Consider the following 26,592-nt stretch of genomic DNA (forward strand, 5'->3'; position numbering starts at 1 on the left):
GATTTTAACTACTTTTTTCGTTAGAAATGAGAGAAGTCTAACATTAAAATACTGAAAGTAACGTTACTCGGTGGGTGATCTACTTTGATCTTTTCTCATGAGTAGCTCCATCCACTTGGGTTGAGGGCGATGTCATTGACAAACCCCGAAACCCATTATGTTTGTCCTGAAGATTCCGGAATTCATGGTCTAATGACTGGTCTTTGGGTTCCGGCTCGATTCTATCCCGTTCCTTGTTGCCTAGTTTGATTTTCAGAACCAGAATGAAGGAGGGACCCCAAGTACCCAGCAGAAGATTACGTAGAATGTTTAATTATGGGGATTATTTTAGAGCAGCACTTGAAAAACTCTAGCATAATAGCTTGATATATTGAGCTTACTCTTTGGCGTTGAGCAGGATTAGCATGATCCATAGCTCTCCATTACTATATAAAATAATTTATTGCCATGTTTTCTATTCAGGGATGTTTTTCTTTGTAGATACTTGGTATCTAGAGCGCCCGGTTCTCTTTAAAAGTAAATTTTAAGCTTTGTCTTTAAATTAGGAATGAAACTGAATGTTTAATCCATGAGAGCCCAGAAGGTACGCTGGGATTTATAAGGTCTGGGTCTAGAAGTACAGATGAAGGCTCCGAGGATTATTAATTGACCGTCCAGGCTGGATGAGTTTCTGTGTCATTTAGAACGGTGTCTGTGTTGTTGACTACTGAAAGTTAAATATTGTTACAACTCCCGAGTAGCTCTCACGGAAATAATATTCAAAAGTGCATTTTTAGCCAGAGGGGCAGAAAGACAATTTAATGTTTTATCCATCAGATGTTCTAGAGAAGAAGCAGATGTCAAATCAAAGTTACATTTTTAGGAAAAAAAACTGTACATTTTCCCTAACGTTGAAATGATTTGCCGATATTATTGGGTTCAGGAAGAGAGAATTACATTGGGGGGGGGTTTATCTTTTCCACAAATGAAAGGAAGACTTGGGAGAACATCATTTTGAAGGACACTCTACATTCCACGTCCATTGAGCAGATCGGTCATATTAAAAACGTTCATAATGGTCCATGCTAAATTCATCAACTTTATGTATAGATTGCAGGACGTTTGTGACAAAACAATAAGCCTCTTATGACTCAATGGAACTTGAGAGAGAAAAGAAAGAGGAGAAAGTACAGAAAGGAGAGAAGAGAGAAAGGAAGATACAAAGTGGTAATGGGATATTATCCCACAAATGGTGATTCCGGCCCTAACCCAGGCTCCCAGTGTACGGCCGCTCAATGGGTCATTTACACTATGGAAGACCATATAGAAGACCAAGGGCTTTGTGCCTTGAAGACATGAAGATGGCGGTCGCGGAGGGGGTGCTACCCTGGGTCAGACTTGGTGAAGCAGCCGAGGTAAATATGCCTCTAATCATGACGCCTACAATTGGGTCTAGACAATGTGGATTGGGGACAAATCATTAAAGAAACAAAACAAGTGACCTCCTACCCAGTCCCAGGCTTATAGAAAATGATTATAATTTATTTTTTTAAGATTTTTTCCACTGCCTGGCTAAAAAAAACTAAATTGGATTTTATTGCCATTTTTTGTTCAATTTCCCTGTTCCTCTTTTATTTCGCAAATCAATCTCCAGCTGATTAACCAGCTCGCTTTCCCATCCTCCTGGTTAAATATACTTAATGATTCATTTGTACCAAGCGCGATGGCTAAATATGAATGAATCAATATTCCATTTGCTGACGCCTGCCGCTGCCCCATCATTTCTGTCTCCTCGTTGCTGGGTTTTATGTCTGTAAGCAGCTCTTTTTTTTTTTTTTTTTTTTTTTTTTTGGGCTAAGCAAAAAAAAAAAATCTTATTTAAATATAAATTACTTGAAATCATTAATGATTAAAGTCAGAAAGCCTTCAGTGCGTGATCCAGCTGGGCGTCCATGGGCTTTGCAGTGGCAACCAAATAGAAAATAGAAGAAAAAAAAAAGGAAGTAAAGGTATTTGTCAGGAGGTAAAACTATTCTGTCACCTGCATTCAAGCAGGAATTTCAGCTCTGATCAACCAGTGAGAACATTAGCATTTGGGATCCTCGGATATCTGTTAATGAAGAATATACAAGAGTCAGCTCCGAACCTGCCCAGAGACCATAAAATTGGGTTAAAAACCCTGAAAATCGGATGAAAAAGCCTGGAAGAGCCCAGATATGATCATACTTTAGAATTCACTTATATGCAACTTGGAAACATGTTAAAAAAAAACCCTTGCAATGAAGATCATCGCAGCTGTGTTATTCCACAGTCAATGAACCCTTTGCGACAGGCTTGAACGATGGTTTAAGATCAAAATAATTATATCTTATAAATGATATGTCTCCGCACAGCCACAGATCAATTTGTAAGAAATGACAGGTGAATTACCTTGATGTACATACCCTGTAATTCCCGGGTTATAACTGCATCGTTTCCATCCCTGGAAGAGAGCAGGGCGTTCTGCTCCGTGAAACCATCTCAGCGGCATTATAACCCCCCATACTTAAAATGAAGTTATTTAATAATCCCAGTGACCTGGTGGCAAAACAAGATTTAACGGCCAAGGGCCAAGACCTAAGGGCCAAGACACAGGGCCAAACTTAAGGGCCAAACTACTGTTTGGGGTTCCTGGCAAAGCTGGGTCAGGAACAGGTCCGGATGAGCCAACGGGCACGCTGGGCATATGGCCGGTGGAAAAGTGGCCGCATACTTACCCATGTTGCTGCTCCACTGGCAGATCTGGTTCTGTGTGTGGCCGCTGTGAGAGTATAAATACATATCATGTGGCCGCACGTATGTCATTTGTTCATTAGGTGCCAGGGCCGCTTAATTTGAAAGTTGCGGCCATTTGTAAATTGCGCATGTAGCGGCTGATTATCTGATGAATTACATCTGAAGGGGGCCGCAGCTCTCAGCAGGATACCGGAGATCGCAGGAGCAGCATCTGATCTGCCTGTTATTCCCGCTGTTCTTAGACATTAATCAGTCCTCGGTCTTATCTTAAATTCGGGATAGTCACATGCCTTCCCATGGATGTTTGAATTCCCTTACTTTGTTAACATCTACCATTTCTGCTGGAAGGCTGTCTGTCCTACTATCCTACCATGAAGGTTTACATGATACATTTCACTAATGTCTATAAAAGAAAGAGGTAAAGTTAGTAGAATTTACAGAATGTATAGATCAAGAGAGAGAAAAAAAAGGCTGGCTTTATCCTATTTATTATATGACATCACTGCGTAGCACCATGTTCTAATCACTTAGTGTGAGTTAAGTTGCATATGGCATCGCCTTCTGATGTCATAGTCTGCACAGACAAACACATTTTAAATCCTTTCATCCTTTGATCTATACCTCTACTTGTATCTTTGCAAGCACAATCAGTGTTAAAGCTTTTTTTTAGGTGCACATTGGACCGAATGAAACCAGGTGGTCTTTTATGTGGTTGTAGACAAATTACCTGTAGTGTTATTGCAGCAAACCTCCAAGGATAAAGGATAAACATCTCTGCACTTATAGATAATACCGACAGGAAAAAAAAAATTATCTCTCAAGGAAAAAAAAAATGTTTCCTGACGTGCATATTAGGCCAAAAAAAATGCTGTTACCTTTTAACCTTACAGTCCTCTATAGAGCAAGAAACTCATCAGAAAAAAACTGTAAGCCTTTTGGGCGAAAAGAATATGTTTCCATTCCGCTTCATTGTAACCAATATATATTGGCCTGCTCTGTTCAACACGCGTTCGTTGAGATGTTCTGCGCCGGAAACCAACAAGAACAGAAGGAGAATCTATCGCTTGAGAACATGTTACATACAAAGACACCGCTACAATCTGTAGATACATTCTGAGCTGGTGGGGTAACCACCTCAAATAGTACATTTTCAGGCCGCCACGGGTTACTAACAGCCTTTGCTCATCACATATTTGTATTCTGGAATGCTGATGGATCCGAGACATCCTATGGATGCCTAGTCCTTTAAGTTCCTTTATCTGCAGACCATCCAAGGTGAAGATGGACCTCACAACAAGCTGTGGTTGTAGCGTTCTTTTAGAGAACATCCGTTGGCGTCAAGAGGATAGAGGACTTTGGTTAGCGACTCCTTAATGATCACTGTGGGGGGTAACAGGTCATGTTTTTCCTGAATTAAATGAATTATACATTAAAACATGATGGCACCATGTTGGCAACTAATCTTTTTAAGTGGTATTATGACCATAGCCATTGATGGTATTTATTTCGAAGGACTGGACTGGGATAAAATGTGTCTGGATTTTGTTTTCTTCCCCATGAATGATGTGTGTAATATTGTCTTTGTATTTATCTGCTTGCTATCCATCAAAGATAATTGACTTTGGTTGCTCCAGAGGACCACTTTCTTCAATGTTGACCAGTTACAGAACGTTTGGTATAAAATGTTACTTCTTGTAGCTGCTGGCAATATCAAAGACCAAAAGTCAAGCTGTCTGCTGCCAGTATGTATTTAAAGCGGCCGGTTATTCCCGAGGTTAGCTCTGTTAACAGTTGCCGGTCCTAATTTGCTTTGCTTTGCTGAAATGCAACGACAGGAGAGCTTTCAGACAATCACTAAACAGTGAATATGAGTGAATGTTGATAACCATTCTGTGCGTTTTACTTGTAAATTACCTTGAATTGTGCCACCAAAGCTTGTTTGTTGTTACACATACACAGCTTGGGACAGTAGGTAATAGGACACTGCAATTAACCCATCGTGCTCAGGGGTATATATGCACACACACACATACACACTATATGGCCAAAAGTATTGGGACATCTGACCATTACACCAACAGGGACTTTGATGACATCACATTCTAAATACATAGACATTAATATATAGTTGATCCCCCTTTGCAGCTATAACAGCTTCTACCCTTCTGGGGTAGTTCCTGTTCCTGTGGGAATTTTTGCCCGTTCATCCAGTAGAGCGTCTGTGAGGTCAGACACTGATGTTGGACGAGACGCCCGGCTCGCAATCTCCGTTCCAGTTCATCCCAAAGGTGTTCGATGGGGTTGAGGTCTGGGCTTTGTGCATCACCATAGGGACAAAAATATTGGGACACATTTCTAAATTATTGAGAATTGGGCCCCTTACTCCCAGTGAAGGGAAATCTTTATGCTTCCGTATACCAAGATATTTTGGACAATGCTCTGCTTCCAACTTTGTGGGAACAGTTTTGGGAAGACCCTTTTCTATTCCCACCTGACTGCCCCCCCAGTGTACAAACCAAGGCCCACGAAGACATGGTTGGATGAGTCTGGAGTGGAAGAACTTGACCGGCTGCACAGAGCTCTGACCTCAACCCCATCCAACACCTTTGGGATGAACTGGAACGGAGATTGCGAGCCGGGCATCTCGTCCAACATCAGTGCCTGAGTTAAAAAACGCTCTACTGGATGAACGGGCAAAAATTCCCACAGAAACTCTCCAAAAAATGGAGCAATAATCTAATAATAGCTATGGATATATTCGAACTTTACTAAATTTGTATAAAGCGAGCTTCTATTAAGTAATACTGTCTCCTTAAGATTGTGTATTATTAAAGTAGTTGCTGATAATCCCATTATTGTTCATTTCCTTTTCCCATTTCATTCTTTTATTTTGTCTGTTCTGTACTGTGCTCCATGCTGTGTTTAATGATGCTGAACTTATAGTACCTATTTTATGCTTTTAAAACCCAAGAGAAACAGAGACTAAGGAAAAGTATACATTCTCTATAAAATGTTACAGAACCAAGATGACTCGTTTAGAATCTGGGATGAGAAGATTATGTTTTCTGGTTTCATTCATGGGAAATTATCATTATATTGTTTGTTACGCAACTTGATCTTTGCTTAATTCTATGTGGAATTGGTCACATGGTTTATAAATGTTAGAATCAGCTAAAATATTATTTCAGGCGTTAAAAAAAAATTAGTTCTGGTAAAAACATGGTCCTGGAGATTAGGGGGTTTTAAAATATAATTGAACCAATGGGTCGTTTTGGATTTAGAGATCCAACTACTTGATCAACTAAGGTATTCTATGGTTTAGCAAGGTTCCAGGGGCTATATTGTCCATGCATCCCCAACTAAAACAACCCTATGGAGAGTCTGCCTTTGAGGCAAATGGAAGAATGGATGGTGTAACAACTAATAAGAAGAACAATGTTGCAAGAATACGGCATTCAAGGCAGTGATGGATCTACAAAGGTTCTTTTCTTTACTGATGTCCCTGGTCCAACGTAAATAAAAATCTCTTTCAGATTAAAGGTTATGGGTAAATTAGCTCTGAATCACTATGGACAGATCTACTTCTTAGGATTGAGATGAAGACAACTCTGTTGATACAATCTATACTTCGCTGCGATGCCAAGTCATTTACGTTCCCAACTAGGATAGATCATGTTCCAATATACAATAAAAAAAACATCCGCAAGATTCTATGCGGGCAATCGCAAGCCTTACACTTGTGTGACATCATACATCGTTAAAGGCTTTGATAGCCAACCTTAGTGTCAGCCAAAATACACCATAATGATGTTACTAACTAACTTGGTGCTGATAGAATGTGGACATTAATAATTATATAAAAGTCTCCATTCACTGAGGGATTTGCCCATTGCCTTGCGTTCTTGTAGGGATATCATTAAGCCTACACCACTGATGGAGGACTGGTCTGGCAACCTCTACAATAAGTCATTAGGTTGGCTCTGGGCAATACTGGAGATCCCATTAAATGCCTTTCTACAGAATGTCATCTACAGCTAAACACATACTATAAATATAGAGAAATGTATAAGCCGTAAAGTGATCGATACCTAATAATGGATGTTTGCTGATATATTTTTCGAGAGAAGTAAATCTCAGTATACATTAAAAGCCCATCCGAGTGCCTAGAGCTTCATCTCATTGCTGATAAATGGATGGTAAGTGCATTACAAAGAGTCATTTCCCTTTGTTAATGCTTCTTTTTTAACTTTGATGCATTGTATTGATTTCTTCCCCAAATAATGGGATCGGTTGCCTAACCTTTATATCTAAACATTTATATTAAAATGCATTCATCAGGCCGACATTCAACTTAGATTAGTACAGCAAACAGAATGTACTACTTTGGGGTTCTACGATACAGTGGTCCCCCACTTAGATCACCAAAGGGTAGCCAACTATCCATCCATAGGATACTCATATAATATGACATTAGCATCGTATATCACCCTTATAGTATACAGTCCACCATATTTATTGCAATGCCTGAGAACAAACCCTCTATTATAAATGGAACAGGTTTTACCCCGTATGGCTTGACTGCTCGCTGTAAAATTTGATGTATATGTCCTGTTTATAAAAGCCCCACAGAGCCGCCAGCGCGGCGGCTGATAAATATGTATTTGGATGTCACGTCTGCATCTGACAGTTTAATGCCCATGAAGGTGTTCCTACCTTAAATCATTTAGCTCACGAATTTGTTATTCAAAACTTGGAAATAAGCCGTCGAAATCTGCAAGATTAAAATTCCTCCTTTGTCATGAATAAAGATGATTAAGAAAAAGACAGGGGGATTTGAAAGAGGTGACTTAAGTTGCCCTTAGGAATATTGTTTTTTGGAAAGCTTCCTATATTAAAGTCCGCTGTAAAATTCCAGCCTGCCCAAAATGCGCTTTTATCTCATTCCGCTACGATAGTGTGTTCTAATAGTTCCCTTATAGAGAAAAAATAATTGAATGGTGAAAGGCTTTTCTTAAATTGGGTATGAAATGTCTTGTATTCCTGCTCATCAGTTATTATTTAAAGTGACAATAGGTTTTTTTGATGATCGTCAATCATCTTACCTGTACAGGTACAATTAGAACGAAGAGAGCGATTGCGAGATAAACAGATATTTCTTATCGCTGCCAGTCTCTAGCTATCAGCCTATAGCATGTGTAGGGCACGTATGGCTCTTGCTGTTCCTTCCTACTGGTCCAGTGACCTCCACAAACACAACTTTAAATCGTAGGGTTTAGAACATGCAACATGGGTAACAAAACTGTCCATACATATCCATTATTCTTGAATGCATAGTAAAGGTTCCTGAGAATAAAAAGTTGGGCTTACAGAAGTAAATTCATTTCTTTTAAGATGTAGTCTAGACTATCTTTACCGACTTTCGGGGCACTTGTAAGATCCTTTTTTTTTCTTTTTAAATGTATTTTTTTATTTTATTTTTTATTTTATTATTATTTATTCATTTTATTTATTATATACTCCAGTCTAATTAATTAATAACTAATCTGTTTGTTTCACCATGAAATGGGCGATTTAGAGGACAACTCCCTCACTACCTGAGGCTTCTATAGAGACAAAAGAGAAGGTAATTGTCGAGAAACCTAAAGGAACTCAGGTAATTTGGGATCCTGTATTCACTCCGATTCAATTCAATAGCAACTGAACTTCTGGGTACTCAAAGAATCCTAAAGATTCTCAGCAAATAAAAAAAATAAAAATTCATTATGCATTTCACCTCTAGGCACTCCAAAAATCCCACTTTGGATTTAGCTGATGACCCCGCGGAGTAGTTAAAATGTCATAGTTGTTAATGGAGCTCGCTGCTTGGAGCGCAGGTTTCAGAGATGTAACAGACAGTGGCGGAACTACCAGGGTCGCAGGGGTCGCGACTGGGACCGGGCCCTGGAGTTCTGCCAGTCAGGGGGGCCCAAAGGGTGCCGAGCGGTTGCTGAAAACGACCGCTCGGCAACTCTTGAGCCCCCCTGACTGACAGAAATCCAGGATGCCTCTGCTCCCCGCTGCTGCCGCCGTCGCCGCCGTCACCGCCGCCGCCGCCGCCGCCGCCTGCCTCAGCGCTGCCCAGAGTGCAGTGTTGGGAGCGTGAGGCGTTTGTCTCGGGTGCCGGTGCTTCACGCAGAGCGCCGGCATATGACGTCATATGCCGGCGCTCAGCAGTGAAGCGCCGGCACCCGAGACAAAGCCTCACGCTCCCAACACAGGAGTTGACGGTAAGTGACCTACAAAGGGGGGAGGGGGGGGGAGAGGATAGATTGTGAGAAGGGGGTAGGGAGGGAGAGGGTAGATTGTGAGAAGGGGGGTAGGGAGGGAGAGGGTAGATTGTGAGAAGGGGGGTAGGGAGGGAGAGGGTTAGATTTTGAGAAGGGGGTAGGGAGGGAAAGCGTAGATTGTGAGAAGGGGGCAGGGAGGGAGAGGGTAGATCATGAGAAGGGGGGTAGGGAGGGAGAGGGTAGATTGTGAGAAGGGGGGTAGGGAGGGAGAGGGGAGATTGTGAGAAGGGGGGTAGGGAGGGTAGATCGTGAGAAGGGGGGTTAGGGAGGGAGATCGTGAGAAAGGGGGGGTAGGGAGGGAGAGGGTAGATAGTGAGAAAGGGATAGATGGGGTGGGGGGGCCCTTAACAGATTCTCGCACCGGGGCCCTGAGGTTTCTAGTTACGCCCCTGGTAACAGATGATCTCTATATTTTCCAGTTACCCGCTTGAGACTTTACTGAAGGACGGAAGGGTTATATAGTTCCTTTAGGATCATGAGTTTGCCCCTTTAGGTATGTCCACCATAAAAATAGCTTTGCAAGTCAAATCATATTTCCACTGTATTCATTCAATTTATAATCATCAGGAGGTGGATTCATTCCTTGCAAAAATCATCTGAATTTTGAGGTTTTAGGTCCCAGCATGTAGCCCTAAATAAGTTGTAACGGGTACCAAGGGAACGGATTAGAGATTCCTGGAGGTCAACATCTTTATCCTTCTCCAGTGCTTTGGAACAGTTCTGAAGCTACAAGGGAAAAGCATTTAGTCCACAAGAGTACAGAACATAGTAAAAAATAGTAAAATAGCCCTTCTTTAGGGAACTTGTCATTAGCTTTCTGGGGGGGGGGGGTCGGGTTGGACAAAAAGAAGTAGCCAAAATGTTTCTTCTTTTATTTAGTTAATTGATTATATGGAACCTGAAATATCTCAGATCACCACCTCCACACTCCTGAAAATGTCTATTGATTGTGGATTTTTTATCGTTATGTTCTATGACATGCAGGTCTTCCTTAATACGTTTCCTCAACGGTCCTTTTTGTCTTTCCTACATACTGTATTGAGCATTTTATGCCGGTAATAACATAAGCCACACATATGGTGCTCCAATTTATGAGGGTATTGATTGAAAATTCTTCCTGAGCAGGAGGTTGATTTTACTGTCTGTTAATGATTTTTGGGGATATGATAAAAAATTTCTAATAACTATAGGATCATCTTGAATAAGTTGTTTCACAGCCAAGGAAGGGGCATTTAAATTAACCCTGTCATTTTACTTGAAAATGGCAACCAATGAAAGAGACACCAACCGTCCCCATATTGCTCTGTGGGGGTTGATTTAGCAACCTAAACCTTTATTGCATGTAGTAACCATAAGTGGTTGGATGTTAGCAATAAATAGATAAATAAAATGAATAGTGCCCTTAATACCTACCAATCCATGGTTTTCCCATCACTAGGCCCAATTAAGTTGGGTTTCCAGTTTTGACACCTGAATATACTGCACACACTCAAGGCGGTTTGGTGAAACCATAACTTTTCCCTGTCTCGATAAGGTAAATGGATATAGCCGTCTTGGTATCAAAGAACATGGAGTCTACAGCCAAGCTTTATTTGGGCCAACAGGGCAAATGATGAAGAGCCCCATTTGCTTTTGGAACATCTGAAATCTCTTCTACAGAGGCAACCACATCTGAAGAACAACATGTACGGCTGCAAATATAACTCTATACCATGTGGAAAAGGATGAAGAGTCACATGCTTTTGGAACCTCTGAGATCTCTTTTTTGAGATGGCACCACGTTTGAAGAGTAGACCCATAAGGCCCCAAAAAGCAAATGTGAATCTACACCTTTTCCTAAATTGTCTCAAAAAAAGGTATAACTCTGCCCATTTCGATAACTCTCCCAACAATCTGAGCTTTGCTTATCTTAAATCACAATGGTGCACCTCTCATTCTTACCGAGGCAAGAAAATACCGTGATACGTTTCCCGCGGGAATATCTTAGGAGTGAAACAACCCAACGATTGCAAGAAAAAAGAAAAAAAATGTACTTTTTTCATCATGTTGTCAGCGTTGGGAAATAAGTTTAGAAAGGCAAAATATGCCTTTGAAACTTACCCGGTGAATTCCTCCATGAATTGTTGATATCTTAAAAGCCGTTTTGACAACTTATATATATGACAGGTTCAGCAAATTTGTGACAAGTACCTGCGCGAAACAATGTGACCCATTTATATCCGAGTCACGGCAAACAGCGTGACGGGAGCATTTGCCGCATTCCGATTCTTTTAAAGGTCTAAATAATAGAAGTTTACTTTCAAAGCCTTGGAAACTTCTTAAGTGTGTCGGGAGGAGCTGTATTATACATTGATTTAATGATATATATAAGCACGCATGGCACATTGTTATTCTTTTATTAATTAGTAATCATTATATTATTTGTTTGATTTGTATATTTTTTGTAGCGCACTGTAATATATATATATATATATATATATATACTGCGTATTGCGTAAAATGTTACATTGTCATTTGCAGCTCAAATTTTTTAAAAAATCCCCTTTTTAAAAAATAAATAAAATATAAATTGTTTAAAAAATGTTAGTCGGATGCATTTATCTATTAGATGCGGGGAATATGTTTAACAATCATTCCTGGGAACCAGAAGGGGAGAGCTGGTCCAAGGGGCAACAAGGGCCCACCAGGCGTGTCCTTATTCTCCAACCTGGAGGGGGCCCTCACTGGTGACACATAACCCAATATTACATGCCCCCCCCCCTGTAATAGTGCTGGTTCTGTGTCTCTTTCTTGGCCCCGCTGCTCGTGTTTATAAAGGGCAGCGGAGTTTGGCGAGTATATCATGAGTCATTTTAACAAAAGCCAAGGTATGACCTCATATACTTTTATGTTAATGAACACTATGGGCCCAATCCCTATCACTCCTAACTGCTCTGCTTATCGCCGGTTTTATAATGCATGTTATGTGTCCGTTGACCTTCCGCAAGCTATCTGTACTTTGATTTGATGGCATAAATGCGGCCTGTCTATCCGGCGGTCATTCTTACACCACAGGTCAACGTTCTAAACTCCGAGATCCTGATACAGAATATATTCCCGAGGATCGGCGCGTTGATGCATTACTGACAGAGCGACGACTGGAAAAGATCCCCTCGCTTCTGGTGTCTCGGCGGATTTTCCGTTCTAGGTTGTAAATGATTTATTTTGTGCAATGGTCATGAATTCCTTCACTCTAAAATAACAATACTGCTCCAGGAACAGATGGCAACGCATGAAGAATGAGTGTACAAATATACCTGATACTCAGAGGTTTTTGCTTCAGTCTATTAACCTTTTCAGCGGGAGACCAGAGAACATGGAATCTGAAGGATTACCGATATCTTTAATGTTTTACTTGAGATGGAAACAAAAACACTTGGACGTCGAGAACAAATCAAAGCGCTGCACCGGGTGTCACTTATTGCTAAATAATTCGACTCTGGTCCCTGACGGGCTTAAAGGAGCAACGTTTTTTTTTCTTATCTCAAGTAAATTAATTTATTGAAACTAACTATAGCTTTATTTCGTTTAAGTTTCCCAATCCCTGTACTTGTTTCCCCCTCCTGCTTACAAAGACTGTCTGAACCAATCAGCAACAAGCAGCACCTTGATAATAAGGGAGTGATGATGGACAGGAATAATAAAACAGATCCTGAGAATTAGACGTTTAAATAGCTGCTCCCATGGCATACCCATAATCAGAGCTGGGCTGTTGATGACGGGGCAGCTCTGGCCCTTTAAGGCCAGCGGCTGCCTGATGACATAAGTGCGCCCGGGGGCTGGCTATACGCTTTATGTTTGTCAGTGGCCCACTGGGCTTTTGCTGGCCAGTCCAGACCTGCACGTAACTTAATTACTATATTGACTGGTTTATTGCCTGAAAAATGTTAGATCTGGGGAATGTGGCAGATCCACTAAAAAAAAATACTTCTGAATGAGCAAATACCTTTACATGGAACGAGAGGCGTATTTCCCCTGGCACTGCCCTAGGCCTGCCGCAGCTGCCCCCTCTAAGGCCCTCGTCCTCAATCATCATTTTTACACGTAATGCTCAATTGTCATGGTATATAAAAGCATTCAAAATAATTTTTATGCAATTAAACATTGGGTCTAAGGTTTTTTTTTCGTAACAAACTAAAGAGTGACGTTAATATGTTGTCTAAGTGGGACAGCATCTTCACGGTACAGAGTTTTTGAAACACGTCCATATACTTTTATCACAAGACTTCCATTATTTATAATTTGGTTTCGTTTTTTTTTATGCTTAAACGCGTGCATTTGTCCATTATGGAAAGCGTAATGTGTTTTATGTTTTGTTTTAACCCACTTTATTCATCAGGAATATATCTCAACCAAAAAGCAAAAGTCGATGATGGATGGAACACGCTGAGTGCGCGGAATGTAAACGTCTGATACATCCTTTCATAAATACGTATCTATCGGCGTTACATTCTAAATCCGTATTTTTACCGTAGGGCTTTTTTTTCATGAATTTTGATTTACAAACAGTCTGCAATCCTCCGATGTATATGTGAATAGAATAACGATGCCTCTTTGATGCCAAAAATGATACGTATGGCCTGTAATATTTCTTACCGCTTGGCCATCCCTAAATGACAATAAATAAAGGGCTACGCGACGGCCGACTCGCGGCGTTCCCGAAATACACGCACTGGGAGAATGACGATCACCTGACACAGCAAAAAATAATCGCCAGTTGTCCTTAAAATAAATGTCTTTAGGACTGGAATATCATGAGAATTAAAGAGAAAGTGTGACATCAGAGCTAAAATCATAAAAAATAAATAATAAAAAATCGCTATTGCTTACAATACCCAAATTTTTGCTTTTTAGATTCTGTCTCTATGTTATTCTGATTTTTGGAGGGCATCATTATGCAGATTTTCTTTTATTTCCCATGATCCTACAGCAAAGATTGCACTGGAATCTTACTGTCAGCCCAAGTAGGATATTTATTTATTGCAACAATTCTATATAAATCTGGAATATGACACTTCTCCTTTAAGCATAAAAATAAAAAATATCAAATAATTTAAAAAAAACAAATAAAAAAATATATATTTATAAAAGAGTTACTAAAAGTTTTTTTTTAAGATTCTGAAACTTTTGCACGAATTGCCTGTTTTCCCTGAAATGTCCCATTTCCCCCCATTTTAGTAAATAGCATCTTCTTACCAAAGCGCACAAGAGATCGACTGCTTCTAAAATGAGCTCCTGGTGTCCTATTCGGGTGATCCCCAGCATCTCCAGCTCCTGGTGAGTGATGTGCAACAGCTGTTCCCCATTGATCTTCTCTCTCTCAAAGTTTTTGATGTACTGCTGAAGGCAATCATCTAGACCTGTTGAGAAGGGAAAGTTGAATAAGAACCATTGAGGAACCGAATGAAAATATAATTGTTCTTCATTAACCATGCAGTTACTTTTCTGTAACATTTCTTATTTAGATGGGGAAAACAAAAATGGAACCTTAAAATGGATGATTAAGGCCTTGACAGGGAGAGGGTTCCCTGTCTCTCCAGCTACCATGGAGCACGGTTTCTCAGTCAAGGACAACCGGTAATGTTCTCAGGTTCTCTTCAGATGAGCAGAGGTGGAAAAATTAGCTTCTTAAGACCCGTGCTAATTAAAGGGCCATTTGTGAGCATCTGTTGCAGACCGACATTAAAAAGCCGCCTTGTGCCGCATCCCAAAGCACGCGCCTCCATCTGTGAGTATTAGTAAAGGCAGCTGGAGTGGGATAATTTTTCTATTTCTGGGTCTTGGCATAAACACATCTTGTTTAAAAAACAGCAAATACAGCAAAACAGGTAGCTTATTTTCAACATCTAAATATAGAATGAGCCAAAGAACCAATAATTGCATTTCTGGGCATGATGACAATTTATCTTAGAAGAATTTAATCATAACCAAAGTTATGGTGGGTAAAGGTGAAGGAAAACCCTTCTGCTTAAAATTAAGGGGGTAGTCGAAGTATTATTACACACTCATCTACAGACACCAGACAAGCCAAAACGCTTGTTTTATCCTCAGACATCTCATGGTGCTGCCGCAAACACAAGGGATTATGGGTAGGTGTATGTAAATAAGGTCCGCAGTGATCACCTCTATATCCACTTTATACATGGATCCCTTGAAAGTAATTGCCCGCTGTACATGACAGCTTTAAAGACAAATTTGCATGCGCCTACCCAGAATCCCTTGTGGTTGTGGCAGCACCATAAGATTTCTGAGGGAAAAACAAGCCTTCTGGCTTGTCTGGTGTCTGTAGATGGGTGTTTAATAATACTTCTACTACCCCCTTAATTTTCAGTGGAAGGGGTTTCCATCACCTTTACCCACCATAACTTACGTAATGGTATTTCTCGGGCTACCCCAAGCCTCGGGTATTAAGCCAGTATCATAAGCCTTATGGGTTCTGTTATAGACATGACATCTGGTTCATGTGTGGTGATGTGGTTATTGTATATCTTCCTGGGTTTCAGCTGCAGACTGTCTTATGCAGGGGGCTGTTATGTTTTTTGTATTTGTATTTGCATATGCATTCTCAGCATCTCTTGTGTTTATGGCAGCACCATGAGATTTTTGGCTTGTCTGGCATTTGTAGGTAAGTGTTTAATTATGCTTCTACTGCCCCAAGAATTTAATAAGAATTAGTACCGTTGTCTAATCACTCCATATTCTGAAAAAAGAACTACCTCGTCTTAAAGACATCCACTCAAGACATAAAACAGCATAAAAAATATGTGTACAAAACGACACACAATCCATAAAATACAATCATATTATTGTCCCATAAAATATCATGGTCAATTTTTCCCATAGCATCAATATAAGCTTAAATGTACAGTAAATGCACTCATTGTTGTTTACTATTAGCCGACCCCCATGAGCATGGAACGATTACGGTTTTGTTGTCTCTGACTATACCAGAGAAATATTCATAATAAAAACACAGAAAATGTTATTTGATTTAACTATGCATTATACAGGGTCAGCTCAGACCATCGGGCAAGGGAAGTTCATGGAGGTTGGTCCTTCTTGATCCGTATTGTAAGGTCAATGAGTTAAAATGGTCACCTTATATGTGAGCTCACAGTTCAGTGAGTAAACTCCCAAAGGGTTACTTGAATGGTGAGGTTAGGGAGCGCAGGTGTTGAGTTTTAACGTCCATTAGCAGCAATGAGATTGGGGGCTGCCCTAGGTCTGACCCAGGTCACTCTGGCCTCCCCTACGATCTACCTCTGCGGCTGAAAGCCGACATATGACATCATAGCCATACATGGGACCTTTATGGCTACGGCCACCCGTGGCCTCCCCCAATGCGGCCAGAAAGTCCCATTGATGTCACAGACAATCACGCTGATATCACGTGACACGCCACTATTTAAGGGGGAAATGGGCGGGGAGTGGGGCGTGTCAGAACACCCCCCCACCCCCACCCCACGACCCTGAGTTTTCTGATGATGACCCGGAGAAAGGGACGCTTCCCAGAGACTCCAGGCTAAACCCAAAGAGTTTCTGGGTATGATCAAAGCCCGGAGCTCTGCCTATGAGGATGATTACATTCATTTTAGATTTAAGAACATTAGCATCTGTTTCCAAAATATCTCAGCTTGAAGTTTTGCTTTTGATTAAGAAAAAACATCACTTGTAAGAGAAGTGAATCCGTTCTTGTGATCTCATGCATATGGAGACAAATCAAAGCCAACGTTTAAGGAGAGAATGTGGGTATTAGGGTAATGGCGTTCCTAACAGCGGTGGGTGCTGAGGGGGTGAGTGTAGGAAAGTCATTATTAGCTGCTTTTTAGATATGTTTTTGATAAAAACGGGGGGGGGGGTCTATTCGGTTCTTCTGAACATTAGTTCTGTTGAAGTGATAAAGTTTAATAAATAATAATATTGTTGTGTCTGTAAAGATGATTTAAGTTACCCTCTTAGAGCTAGGGGGGCTTTGCTGCACCATACTGAAAGAATTAGGCAAGTATTCCACCTCCCAGCAGAGGTGGTAGAGGTTAATACAGTGAGGGAATTTAAAACTGCATGGGATAGTCATATAGATCTAGAATCTAAGACCGACGACTGATTAAGGTTGGGCGGAATGATTTTTATCGCTGTCAAATTCTATCTGTGTCTGTGCTTATAGCAGCTTTCTAATGATTAAACTCACATTTGGGTTTTGACAGTCGGAAGAATGATTTGCTTATCATCTTAGAACGTGTCTGTCGGTTGCCCCGGCAGCACCTCTTTGGGTTAAATGTGTAATAATAAAAAAAAACAAAAAAAAAAAACTGCAGAACCTGCTGTTTTATGGTTTCTGAAAGTCGGTAATAACTCCTTGTAGAGCAGTTTGGAAGACATTTACTTAATGATGCAGACAGAAAGGCAAGGGACAATGGCTGAATCCCACGGGCAAGATCCTGAAACATCTAAAGAGATGACGACGGAGGAAATAAGACGTCAGACTGCGCTACACTATAGAGCGGTGCCATTAAGGCTCTAATGGTGTGCGGCGCGTGCCAGCCTCAAACAAACGGGCTCTTTATTTGCATTTTAGTGTTATGTGCAGAGCTTTCATAATTTAGATACAAAGCACTAAGAATCAGGGAGTAAAACAGCAGTGGGTGCCATTCACAGCTCAACAATCACTTATTCCATGTTTAAAGGGGAAGCCCATGGGAAAAAAATATTTTTCTCACACACACACACTCTATAATGGGCCTTTAAAGTTAAAACGTTTTGTAAATGTATTTATTTGCTAATTAATATATTAATCTTTAATAAATATTAAAAAAACAAACAAAAAAAAAACAATGTTCAGCTGGAAGGTTAATATGTTTGCCAATGGTTTGCAATAAAAAAAACATAACTATAAAAAAACAATCTTTGCAAGGATTTTCTTAAACATCATAATATAAATAAATATAAATATATATATATATATGTGTGTGTATGTATGTGTGTGTATATATATATATATTAAATTGAGCATGAAAATATATTATTCTTTAACTTACACCTTTTATGTAGGCAAACTTGCATTTAAGAACAAAAACATTTTTTTTTAATTATGTTTCTTTTATTCTTTGGTGAATTCTGATCAGTTAGGTCATTGATCTATTTTTGTTCTTTTTTTGCATTATGGGAAAAACAAATGATGAAGTGATTCATGCAGAACATTATTAATTGACAAACAGCTATATATGGCCGGCTTGTTCCGAGTTGCGCGCCTCGCCGCTCGGAAAATCAATGCATGCTTAATGAAGTAACATTTCAGCCAACCAAACGCGTCTGCGTCCTTGCATTGGATGTATAAGATTAGACCTACGACATCACAATATATACAACATATACTTATTTAAGGTACACCAAACAAATTCAAATAATAATCAAAGATAGCAATCAACCCAATTTATATACAAATAAGAATAGAAGTGATAAGTTGATACTTGCTACAACAGGTGAAACCCCTGCTTGAATAAAGGTGACATAACTGACACGGTTTTCATAGAACAATATGTTGACATCATTAGAAGCATCCGAGGTAAGAGATTCCCAATACCCTGCTTAATGGTAACTCTCTTGTACCTTTATTGCCACGCTTGAGGGCAATCCAATGCTTTCACGTGTTGTCCCCTGCACAATAGACATGACCACGTGCGATAAAAATGGAGGAGCGAAGGATGTGGTCATGTTTATCCAACAGAATTTAAATATGAACTCTCCTGAATAAGTTAATTTCAGCCGCATATATGTTCTTCTGAAGACTCGAATGTGGTCACCCTAAGTTAGACAGGGTTGTCCAGAGATGGAACCACTCCTAATGGATAAGGCTAGAGAATGATTGGGTGAGTGAATGTGGATGTGGTAGTGAATAATATCTTAGGAGATCAGTGGTTGGCCTTGCTGGTTGTTATTAGAAGAACCAAGGGCTCTGGTGTTCCTTAAGCCTAAGATAGCAAAAAAGCGTTTGTATCTCTTAAGAGGTTTTGAGATAGCGGTTGGAGGATCCGGCCCTTAATGTGTTTGGAAAACCTTCTTATTCTTACTTTGCCACAAATGCACATGTTCCTTAAGATGTTTTTTGGGTGAGGGTAAATCTTGAGGTATTGCGGAATGAACCTTGGCTCGCTAGTAGTTCTTCCCCTCACAAAGTCTGCAATCCATAAAGCTGTAATTACATATTCAGAGCAAACAGACCCAAATTCACCATCATCAAGGAGTCGATTCCCAATGCGTCAAAGAACTTTTACATCAGACTTTGCTTTGAATAAACATCAGATGTTAACAAGCGGAATTCTAACAGTGAAAGATATAGCTTCTGATCATTTGCACCAAGAATCCCTGTGCGTTTCTTTAAAAGAACACGCAAGCCATTGATCAGAAGTCTTTAAATAGATGACACTGGATAAAAAAAAAAAAACAGCCTATTATAGATCTTCAGCGTAAATTATGAAGAATTGTTTGCGCTGAGTTTACTTTAGTTTGGAACTTTTCTAAAGAGTTCATCATTTAACCCCTTAATGACAAAGTCCATACATGTACGGGCTCAAAATGCATTGTTTTCAATGGGTTTTGGGACCGCCCATTGTCCTTAAGGGGTTAATTGTCTTAACTGTGTTATTATTAGGACAGGGAACGCAAACTTCCAGGTGGAATAAATCTCTCCGTTCCATGCATGTTAAGCGACCAATTAAGCTTTGGTTCAGGTGAAGCCTAACGATCGCTCATACTTTGCCCTTCCCACCAACTTACCATATTCCTATACCTTACTCCCAACTACACCATAGTTATATTCTTCTTACCATTTACTTTTTTTTTTTTACGTTGTTCTAAAAACTAATTTTCTTTTTATTAAATAAAGCTTTTTAATGTTTTTTTTTAAATGTAAAAAACAAACCGTGTTTCTTTTTAAAATGTTTTCCCAGCCAAAAAAGCACCCCCCCTCTATCTTTACATGCAAATTTTTTAAAAAAGCAGCTACACATACAAATGCAAAGCTAAATTCTAAGAAATTAAATAATAATAAGTTAAATATATATAATAAATAAAATAATTGCCCAGAGCCTGTCGAGTTTGTCATACTTGTAACGACACTGAAAGGTCTCCATAACCAGCCTAATGAAACTATTTTGAGGATAAAGTGTGGGTTTCTTAGCTTTGTTCCAATGCTTTGGCTTGCAGCCAGGCTTTGTCATTATTTGACAAAAAAAAAAAAAAAAAAAAAAAAAAAAAACACAGCCACACGGCAGTGCTTTTGATTCAAAAGTCTGCACAGTTCAAGGGGGAACCGCTGGGCCCTGACCTTTTGGCAGGATCTGGCTGGTTCCCCCACAGAAGTTCAAGGGGGAACCGCTGGGCCCTGGCCTTCTGGCGGTATTCAGCCGGTTTCCCCACAGAAGTTCAAGGGGGAACCGCTGGGCCCTGGCCTTCTGGCGGTATTCAGCCGGTTTCCCCACAGAAGTTCAAGGGGGAACCGCTGGGCCCTGGCCTTCTGGCAAGATCCGGTTGGTTCCCCCACAGAAGTTCAAGGGGGAACTGCTGGGCCCTGGCCTTTTGGCAGGATCTGGCTGGTTCCCCCACAGAAGTTCAAGGGGGAACCGCTGGGCCCTGGCCTTCTGGCAGGATCCGTTGGTTCCCCCACAGAAGTTCAAGGGGGAACCGCTGGGCCCTGGCCTTCTGGCAGGATCCGGTTGGTTCCCCCACAGAAGTTCAAGGGGGAACCGCTGGGCCCTGGCCTTCTGGCAGGATCCGGTTGGTTCCCCCACAGAAGTTCAAGGGGGAACCGCTGGGCCCTGGCCTTCTGGCAAGATCCGGTTGGTTCCCCCACAGAAGTTCAAGGGGGAACCGCTGGGCCCTGGCCTTTTGGCAGGATCTGGCTGGTTCCCCCACAGAAGTTCAAGGGGGAACCGCTGGGCCCTGGCCTTCTGGCAGGATCCAGTTGGTTCCCCCACAGAAGTTCAAGGGGGAACTGCTGGGCCCTGGCCTTCTGGCAGGATGCGGTTGGTTCCCCCACAGAAGTTCAAGGGGAAACCGCTGGGCCCTGGCCTTCTGGCAGGATCTGGTTGGTTCCCCACAGAAGTTCAAGGGGGAACCGCTGGGCCCTGGCCTTTTGGCAGGATCTGGCTGGTTCCCCCACAGAAGTTCAAGGGGGACTGCCAGGCCCTGGCCTTCTGGCAGGGTCTGGCTGGTCCCCCACAGAAGTTCAAGGGGGAGAACCGCTGGGCCCTGGCCTTCTGGTAGGATCCGGTTGGTTCCCCACAGTTCAAGGAGGGAACCACTGGCCTTCTGGCAGAATATGCCTGGACTTCCTTGCCCCCTTGTTCAGAAGCAATTCACCTTGTAACCGTGCAACCAAAAGGTTGGTAGCATTCTCTCTGACGGATTTGCCTCTGTATTTATGAACTGGATCTGGTACAGGAGATGTAATAATGAAAACTATTGCTAATAACATTTACAAACGCATTTTTTGAAGGAAAAATGTTGGCGTGATGACAGTTAATACAGACAGAGTTTGTAAAGATTTGAAACAGAAACCCCGGTCTTTATATCAGAGAGATAAATATGCTTCGCTCCGGGAAAGGGCACATTCAGATTCTAATGGATTTCCATGACACCAGCAGCCAGGAACATGAAGGTCAACTGATCCATCAGTGTCATCGGATTCCAGAAACTGATAATAACTGATAATAAAAAGGGCTCATTCGAGTTCCCGTTCTACTCAGAGCAGTGCTCAGAAATATATACCAGGGCTATTACCTCCATGGGGCAAGAGGGGTAACTGGTCCAGACACTGCATGGTAAGGCTTAAATGGCAATGCTCCTGTGGCGCTTTTCCCTTCTGACCTTCTCTCGGGCTACAGATAAGGGCCAAAGTCTACCAGCTTTTCCACCACCTGTAAGAGACTTCAGGCTTTGCTCGGTCCTTGGTCTGGTCTTACGTTTGAAGTTTTCCACTCCAATGTCTGTTTTTCTGTCCATGTCATGATTGGTGTTATCATAGTTATCAACAGTCCTGAAGTTTAGGACATTGATAGGTCAGCCAGCAGCCTGAACATAAGGTCCACTTAGTTAGGTGCAGCTGGCAACTATGGGAAAGCCTTATTATTATAATGTACCCTCTTAATGATACTGTTCTACGCTTAACACTTGTAAAGCTCAATGCAACATTATAACCATGCTCTTGCTTTAACTAACTGAACTGAGGATTGGAAAGAATGTAATTTATCATTTCTGTAAAGGTGTCAGGAGCAAAAGGAAAATCGTTACATATTTAGACAAGAGGGTGAAACATTCCATGAAAAATGTCAAAAAAAGATACAGGTCAGGCTTTCCTTTTTATAATAATAATAATGACACAAAAAAATAAACAAAGCAAATGTAAAATAATATTAAAATTTAATTAATTGCTGTAACCCTGCAAAGAAACCACCTAGTTAATGTGAGCTTTAAGTAAAATGAATTTGACTTAACAGCTCTAAGACGATACGTATTTTTTTTTTTTGCTATTATAAGGTGCTTATTCACCGAAACAGTAACCAACACGTGGCAGTGATAAATTACAACCTAAGAATAACACAAGATTTATAGATGATAGATAAAACAATTTGATAAGGAGACCCGGTAGCACTACTTCTTAATTGAAGACAAACCAACGAAACCTCAAACATTCTTTCAACAGAATTGCCCAAATACACAGAGGAGGGCAGGTAAGGAATTACCCCCACTGCTTGAAGCTTTTGCGTGTTTCACTTGCAATTCCAGCTATAGCCACCAGGTGGCCAAGTGACCCGAAGCGCCAATTGCCCACTGACTAGGTGCTTTGGGTGGTCCCTATATGGGTTTTCTATGCACCCCTTTTCTATAAATGTCCGACAGGGCTGGATTGTACACATCGAGCCTACCAAATATGTTTTGGCCAAGGTTGTTTGTCTGGTCATGCCTGCAGGCCTCTATGTTGCCAGCCCTCTAATGTACCAACATCCACGAGCAGGTGTTACGCCTTTTATTTATACAAATTGTGCTCTTCCCAGCTACACCTAGCATTCTAATCGCATTAACATTATTTATTGTAAAGCGCCACCATATTCCGCAGCGCTGTACAATGAGCACGAGTACAAGCACGACGTAACAAGTTGTGAATGCCATGACAATTTGGACTCTCGGAAACAAAAGGTGAAGAGGGTCCTGATTACACGCGCTTACAGCCTCGAACAAGGTGGGGGCAAATTAGGCAGGAGGTGAGAAAATAATTACATTTTTTTCATATGGCTGCATCTGAACGAAGGGCTCGTTTTTTGGCACGACGTCAAGAAACAGATCCGTGTTTGTTCGCCGCCGTAATCATATTAAAGAGATGAAACTATGAAGTCCCTGCTCCATGAAGAAACGACATTTAACGTTATTCTGCAAGCAATGTCAGGAATTCGTTTTGCTTACTGAAGTATATAACACTTGAAAAAGAATGCTGCTCGGCTTTTGCCTACAAAGTGATAAAAGGGAAAAAGTGGCCTTGGAATTAAGCATGAAATGGATTAGCTGCTTACTAAGATTTAATACGAGCGGACACTACCGGCTTTGAAATAGGTTAAACAAACAGAACGGCTAGCGCTAATTAAATTACACATTGCTCTATAGAAGATTCAGGAGAAAAGCAATTCTTGCACGTGACAAAGCTGTAGGTGTGTAGCTACAATCTTATCAATTCAAATGAAGTCTCACAAAGATTAGGAAAGATTATCCTTCACCCCCACCACCACCACTACTACTACCACTACCACTACCACCACCACTACTACTACCACCACCACCACCACCACTACTACCACTTTTTGTATATAAAACCAAAATAAAGCAATTGAGAAGGAGAACAACGTATAAGAATTGCCGCTGCTGTCCCCAGATTTATTCCAAGACATTCACATACAAGGCAGAACAGGATCATCAACATTGTAAATAGGTGTATATTTAAGAATATGAACACATCGCGCATGGACATGATCATGGACATGAAATAGATTTATATGGGAGATATTTCTCAGGATTGCCCTATGCATTTGCAAGGGGACATTATCATAATTTAAAGGGTATCTAGTAGATGCATTAAAGTGCATATGATGGGGGTAGTGCCCCTTTAAATAAAAGTCCCATGCATGCTCAGCTTTTCATTGGCTGCACACTGTGCATCAGCTGTCTGTTCTGTGACAAACGCCTTTGTTCCGCGAGGAGCAGGAGTTGAGGCAGTTGGTTGTTGGTAGTTGGTTGTTGGTTGTTGGTTTTTGGTAGCTGGTTGCTGGTTGCTGATTCTGCGTTCACCTTCTTGGCAATTCGAATCCAACCAGTCGAACGGTGAGCCGAGTCACCAAGCCTTGGCTCAGACCGGTTCTCTGCTATTTTTGATTGATTTAATTAATTGATTGCAAGCGATCTGAAGTCTTAGTTTATACAGGCGACAGAGTCTACACCTTTATGAGAAAACGTCATATTACACGCACATATGTGCAGTAAGTGTAACATATCCTCAGCATCCTAGTGCTTATAGTAAGTGTATTTATTGAAACTAGTATATTGTATATGTATGTTTTACATTTCAAACTAAATAAGCCCGTGTAAATGCTATTGCATAACAAATAAATAAATATATTTATACATATAAGTTTATGTTTTCTATTCTCATTTTCTTACTGATATCATCACAAATCAAAAGAAACAACGGGGACTGTCCGGCTAAGTTGCTCATCACAGTCCATAGCACATATAAAACACACTCATTGTCCTTCTCGGTTGTTGAGAAGGGCTGTTAGGAACAGTTCTGGTGCCTTCAAATATATTTTTTGATGATCATTATATAGTGTAGCATGTTTGTATATACACCAGAAACTTATATGTGGTTCCATTGACAGGATAGAGAGTATTGGGAATCGTCTGACAATGGAAGAGAGCGTCTTCCAGAGGAGAAAACTATACAAGTTAAAAAGACAAAGGGAAAAGAACTCCCAAGCTAAAGAAACGACCAAGACAAAAATGTCTAAGAGCAGAGGTGGCTCGGGGAGGTGGTTTGGTTGCATGCGCTGCGGAAAAAGCTTCACCCGTCAGTCATCAGTCAACATACACCAACGGATCCACACTGGAGAGAGGCCACATGTGTGCACCGAGTGCGGAAGGGGTTTCGCAGACGACTCGAACCTGGTAAAACACCGACGAGCCCCCACGGGAGAGAAGCCCTACGTGTGCCCGGATTGCGGCAAAGCGTTCGCTCACAGCTCAAATCTCATTGCACACCAGAAAGCCCACATGGGGCTGAAGCCTTATTCCTGCGGTGAGTGCGGCGAACGCTTTACCCGTCGGTCACGTGTCATCAAACACCACCGGGGACACACTGAATAAAGACTGAGACGCGTTCCTGGACAGAGAGTTCACACTCCAATCGGACAGCTCATTTGTGACACCAGTTTCTGAAGAGAGCACAATGTAGCTCACGTTTTGTTCTGCTAAGTTTGCGGTGTTTAAAAGAAAGTTTTGGAAAATAGCTTTTTTTGGGCGTTTATATGGAACCCCCGATACCCAGGCCCTCTGAATTCAGAAAGAGCTGGCACCACTAGCTTCTTACTGACTAATCAGGTGTGATGGTGTGATGGTGCTTGATGGTGTGAAGGTGCTTGAAGGTGTGATGGTGCTTGATGGTGTGATGGTGCTTGATGGTGTGATGGTGCTTGATGCTGTCTGATTGCTCCTGAAATTTCAGGCTGAGCCCAGTGAGATATAACGCGCAGTAAGGGCAGCTAGGTTCTTGAGGTTCCTACAGCTGCATTTACCATACTGTCTGCATTTTATACATCTAGACCAACAGATAATGCTTGTGCAAACGTAGACTTAATAATTGAAAGTTGGGGATTGTGCTTCGACGACTCTGATAATATACTTGAGATGCTTTTATAAAGAAGAAGAATTCTCCTAATCTCCTTCTTGTAAAATATCATCAGTGAACCCAAGACCATTTGAAAGTAAGATCATTCTCTTAAATGAAATCATTTCCCTTCGGGGTTTTCTAGGCTATGACACAATGCTGAAGATTCCAGGAGAAATAAACCCGAAATAATTCTCCCGTGAACCCGCCATGCTTGCCGATGTTACACGCGACTTCATCCCCTGATAATCTCGGAGCCACAAAAGAGATATTCTTTCTAATTCAGGCACACAATAAAATAATGCAGACATCGTAGAGCGTGAATGTGAATAACAGAGCGGAGGGTTATTTACCGAGTCAGCCTCTCTAATCCTTAACATCACGCGGGACGATCAGATAATAATACGGAACTTTAATGATAAGCCACAGAGGTAATTAGCAGCCACTATCATTATGATAATTCGGGTTTATATAAATATTTTGGGTTATCCAGGGGATTATCAAATAAAATCATTAAAACGGGATTGTTACATTGCCATGTATCAAATA

The 26,592-nt window shown here is 41.1% G+C and overlaps 1 protein-coding gene across 1 annotated transcript in view; it reads right to left on the reverse strand.

Annotated features, from left to right (window-relative positions):
- Positions 1-26,592, reverse strand: part of LOC128502597 (connector enhancer of kinase suppressor of ras 2-like) — a 162,232-nt gene that overhangs the window by 73,816 nt on the left and 61,824 nt on the right. Inside the window, exon 2 of the mRNA XM_053472436.1 lies at positions 14,316-14,479. Within this exon, the coding sequence (XP_053328411.1) occupies positions 14,316-14,479 (164 nt within the window). The remainder of the gene's footprint in view (positions 1-14,315; positions 14,480-26,592) is intronic.

Source organism: Spea bombifrons, chromosome 8 (genome assembly GCF_027358695.1).
Source record: "Spea bombifrons isolate aSpeBom1 chromosome 8, aSpeBom1.2.pri, whole genome shotgun sequence".
In the NCBI taxonomy this organism is placed as follows: Eukaryota; Metazoa; Chordata; class Amphibia; order Anura; family Pelobatidae; genus Spea; species Spea bombifrons.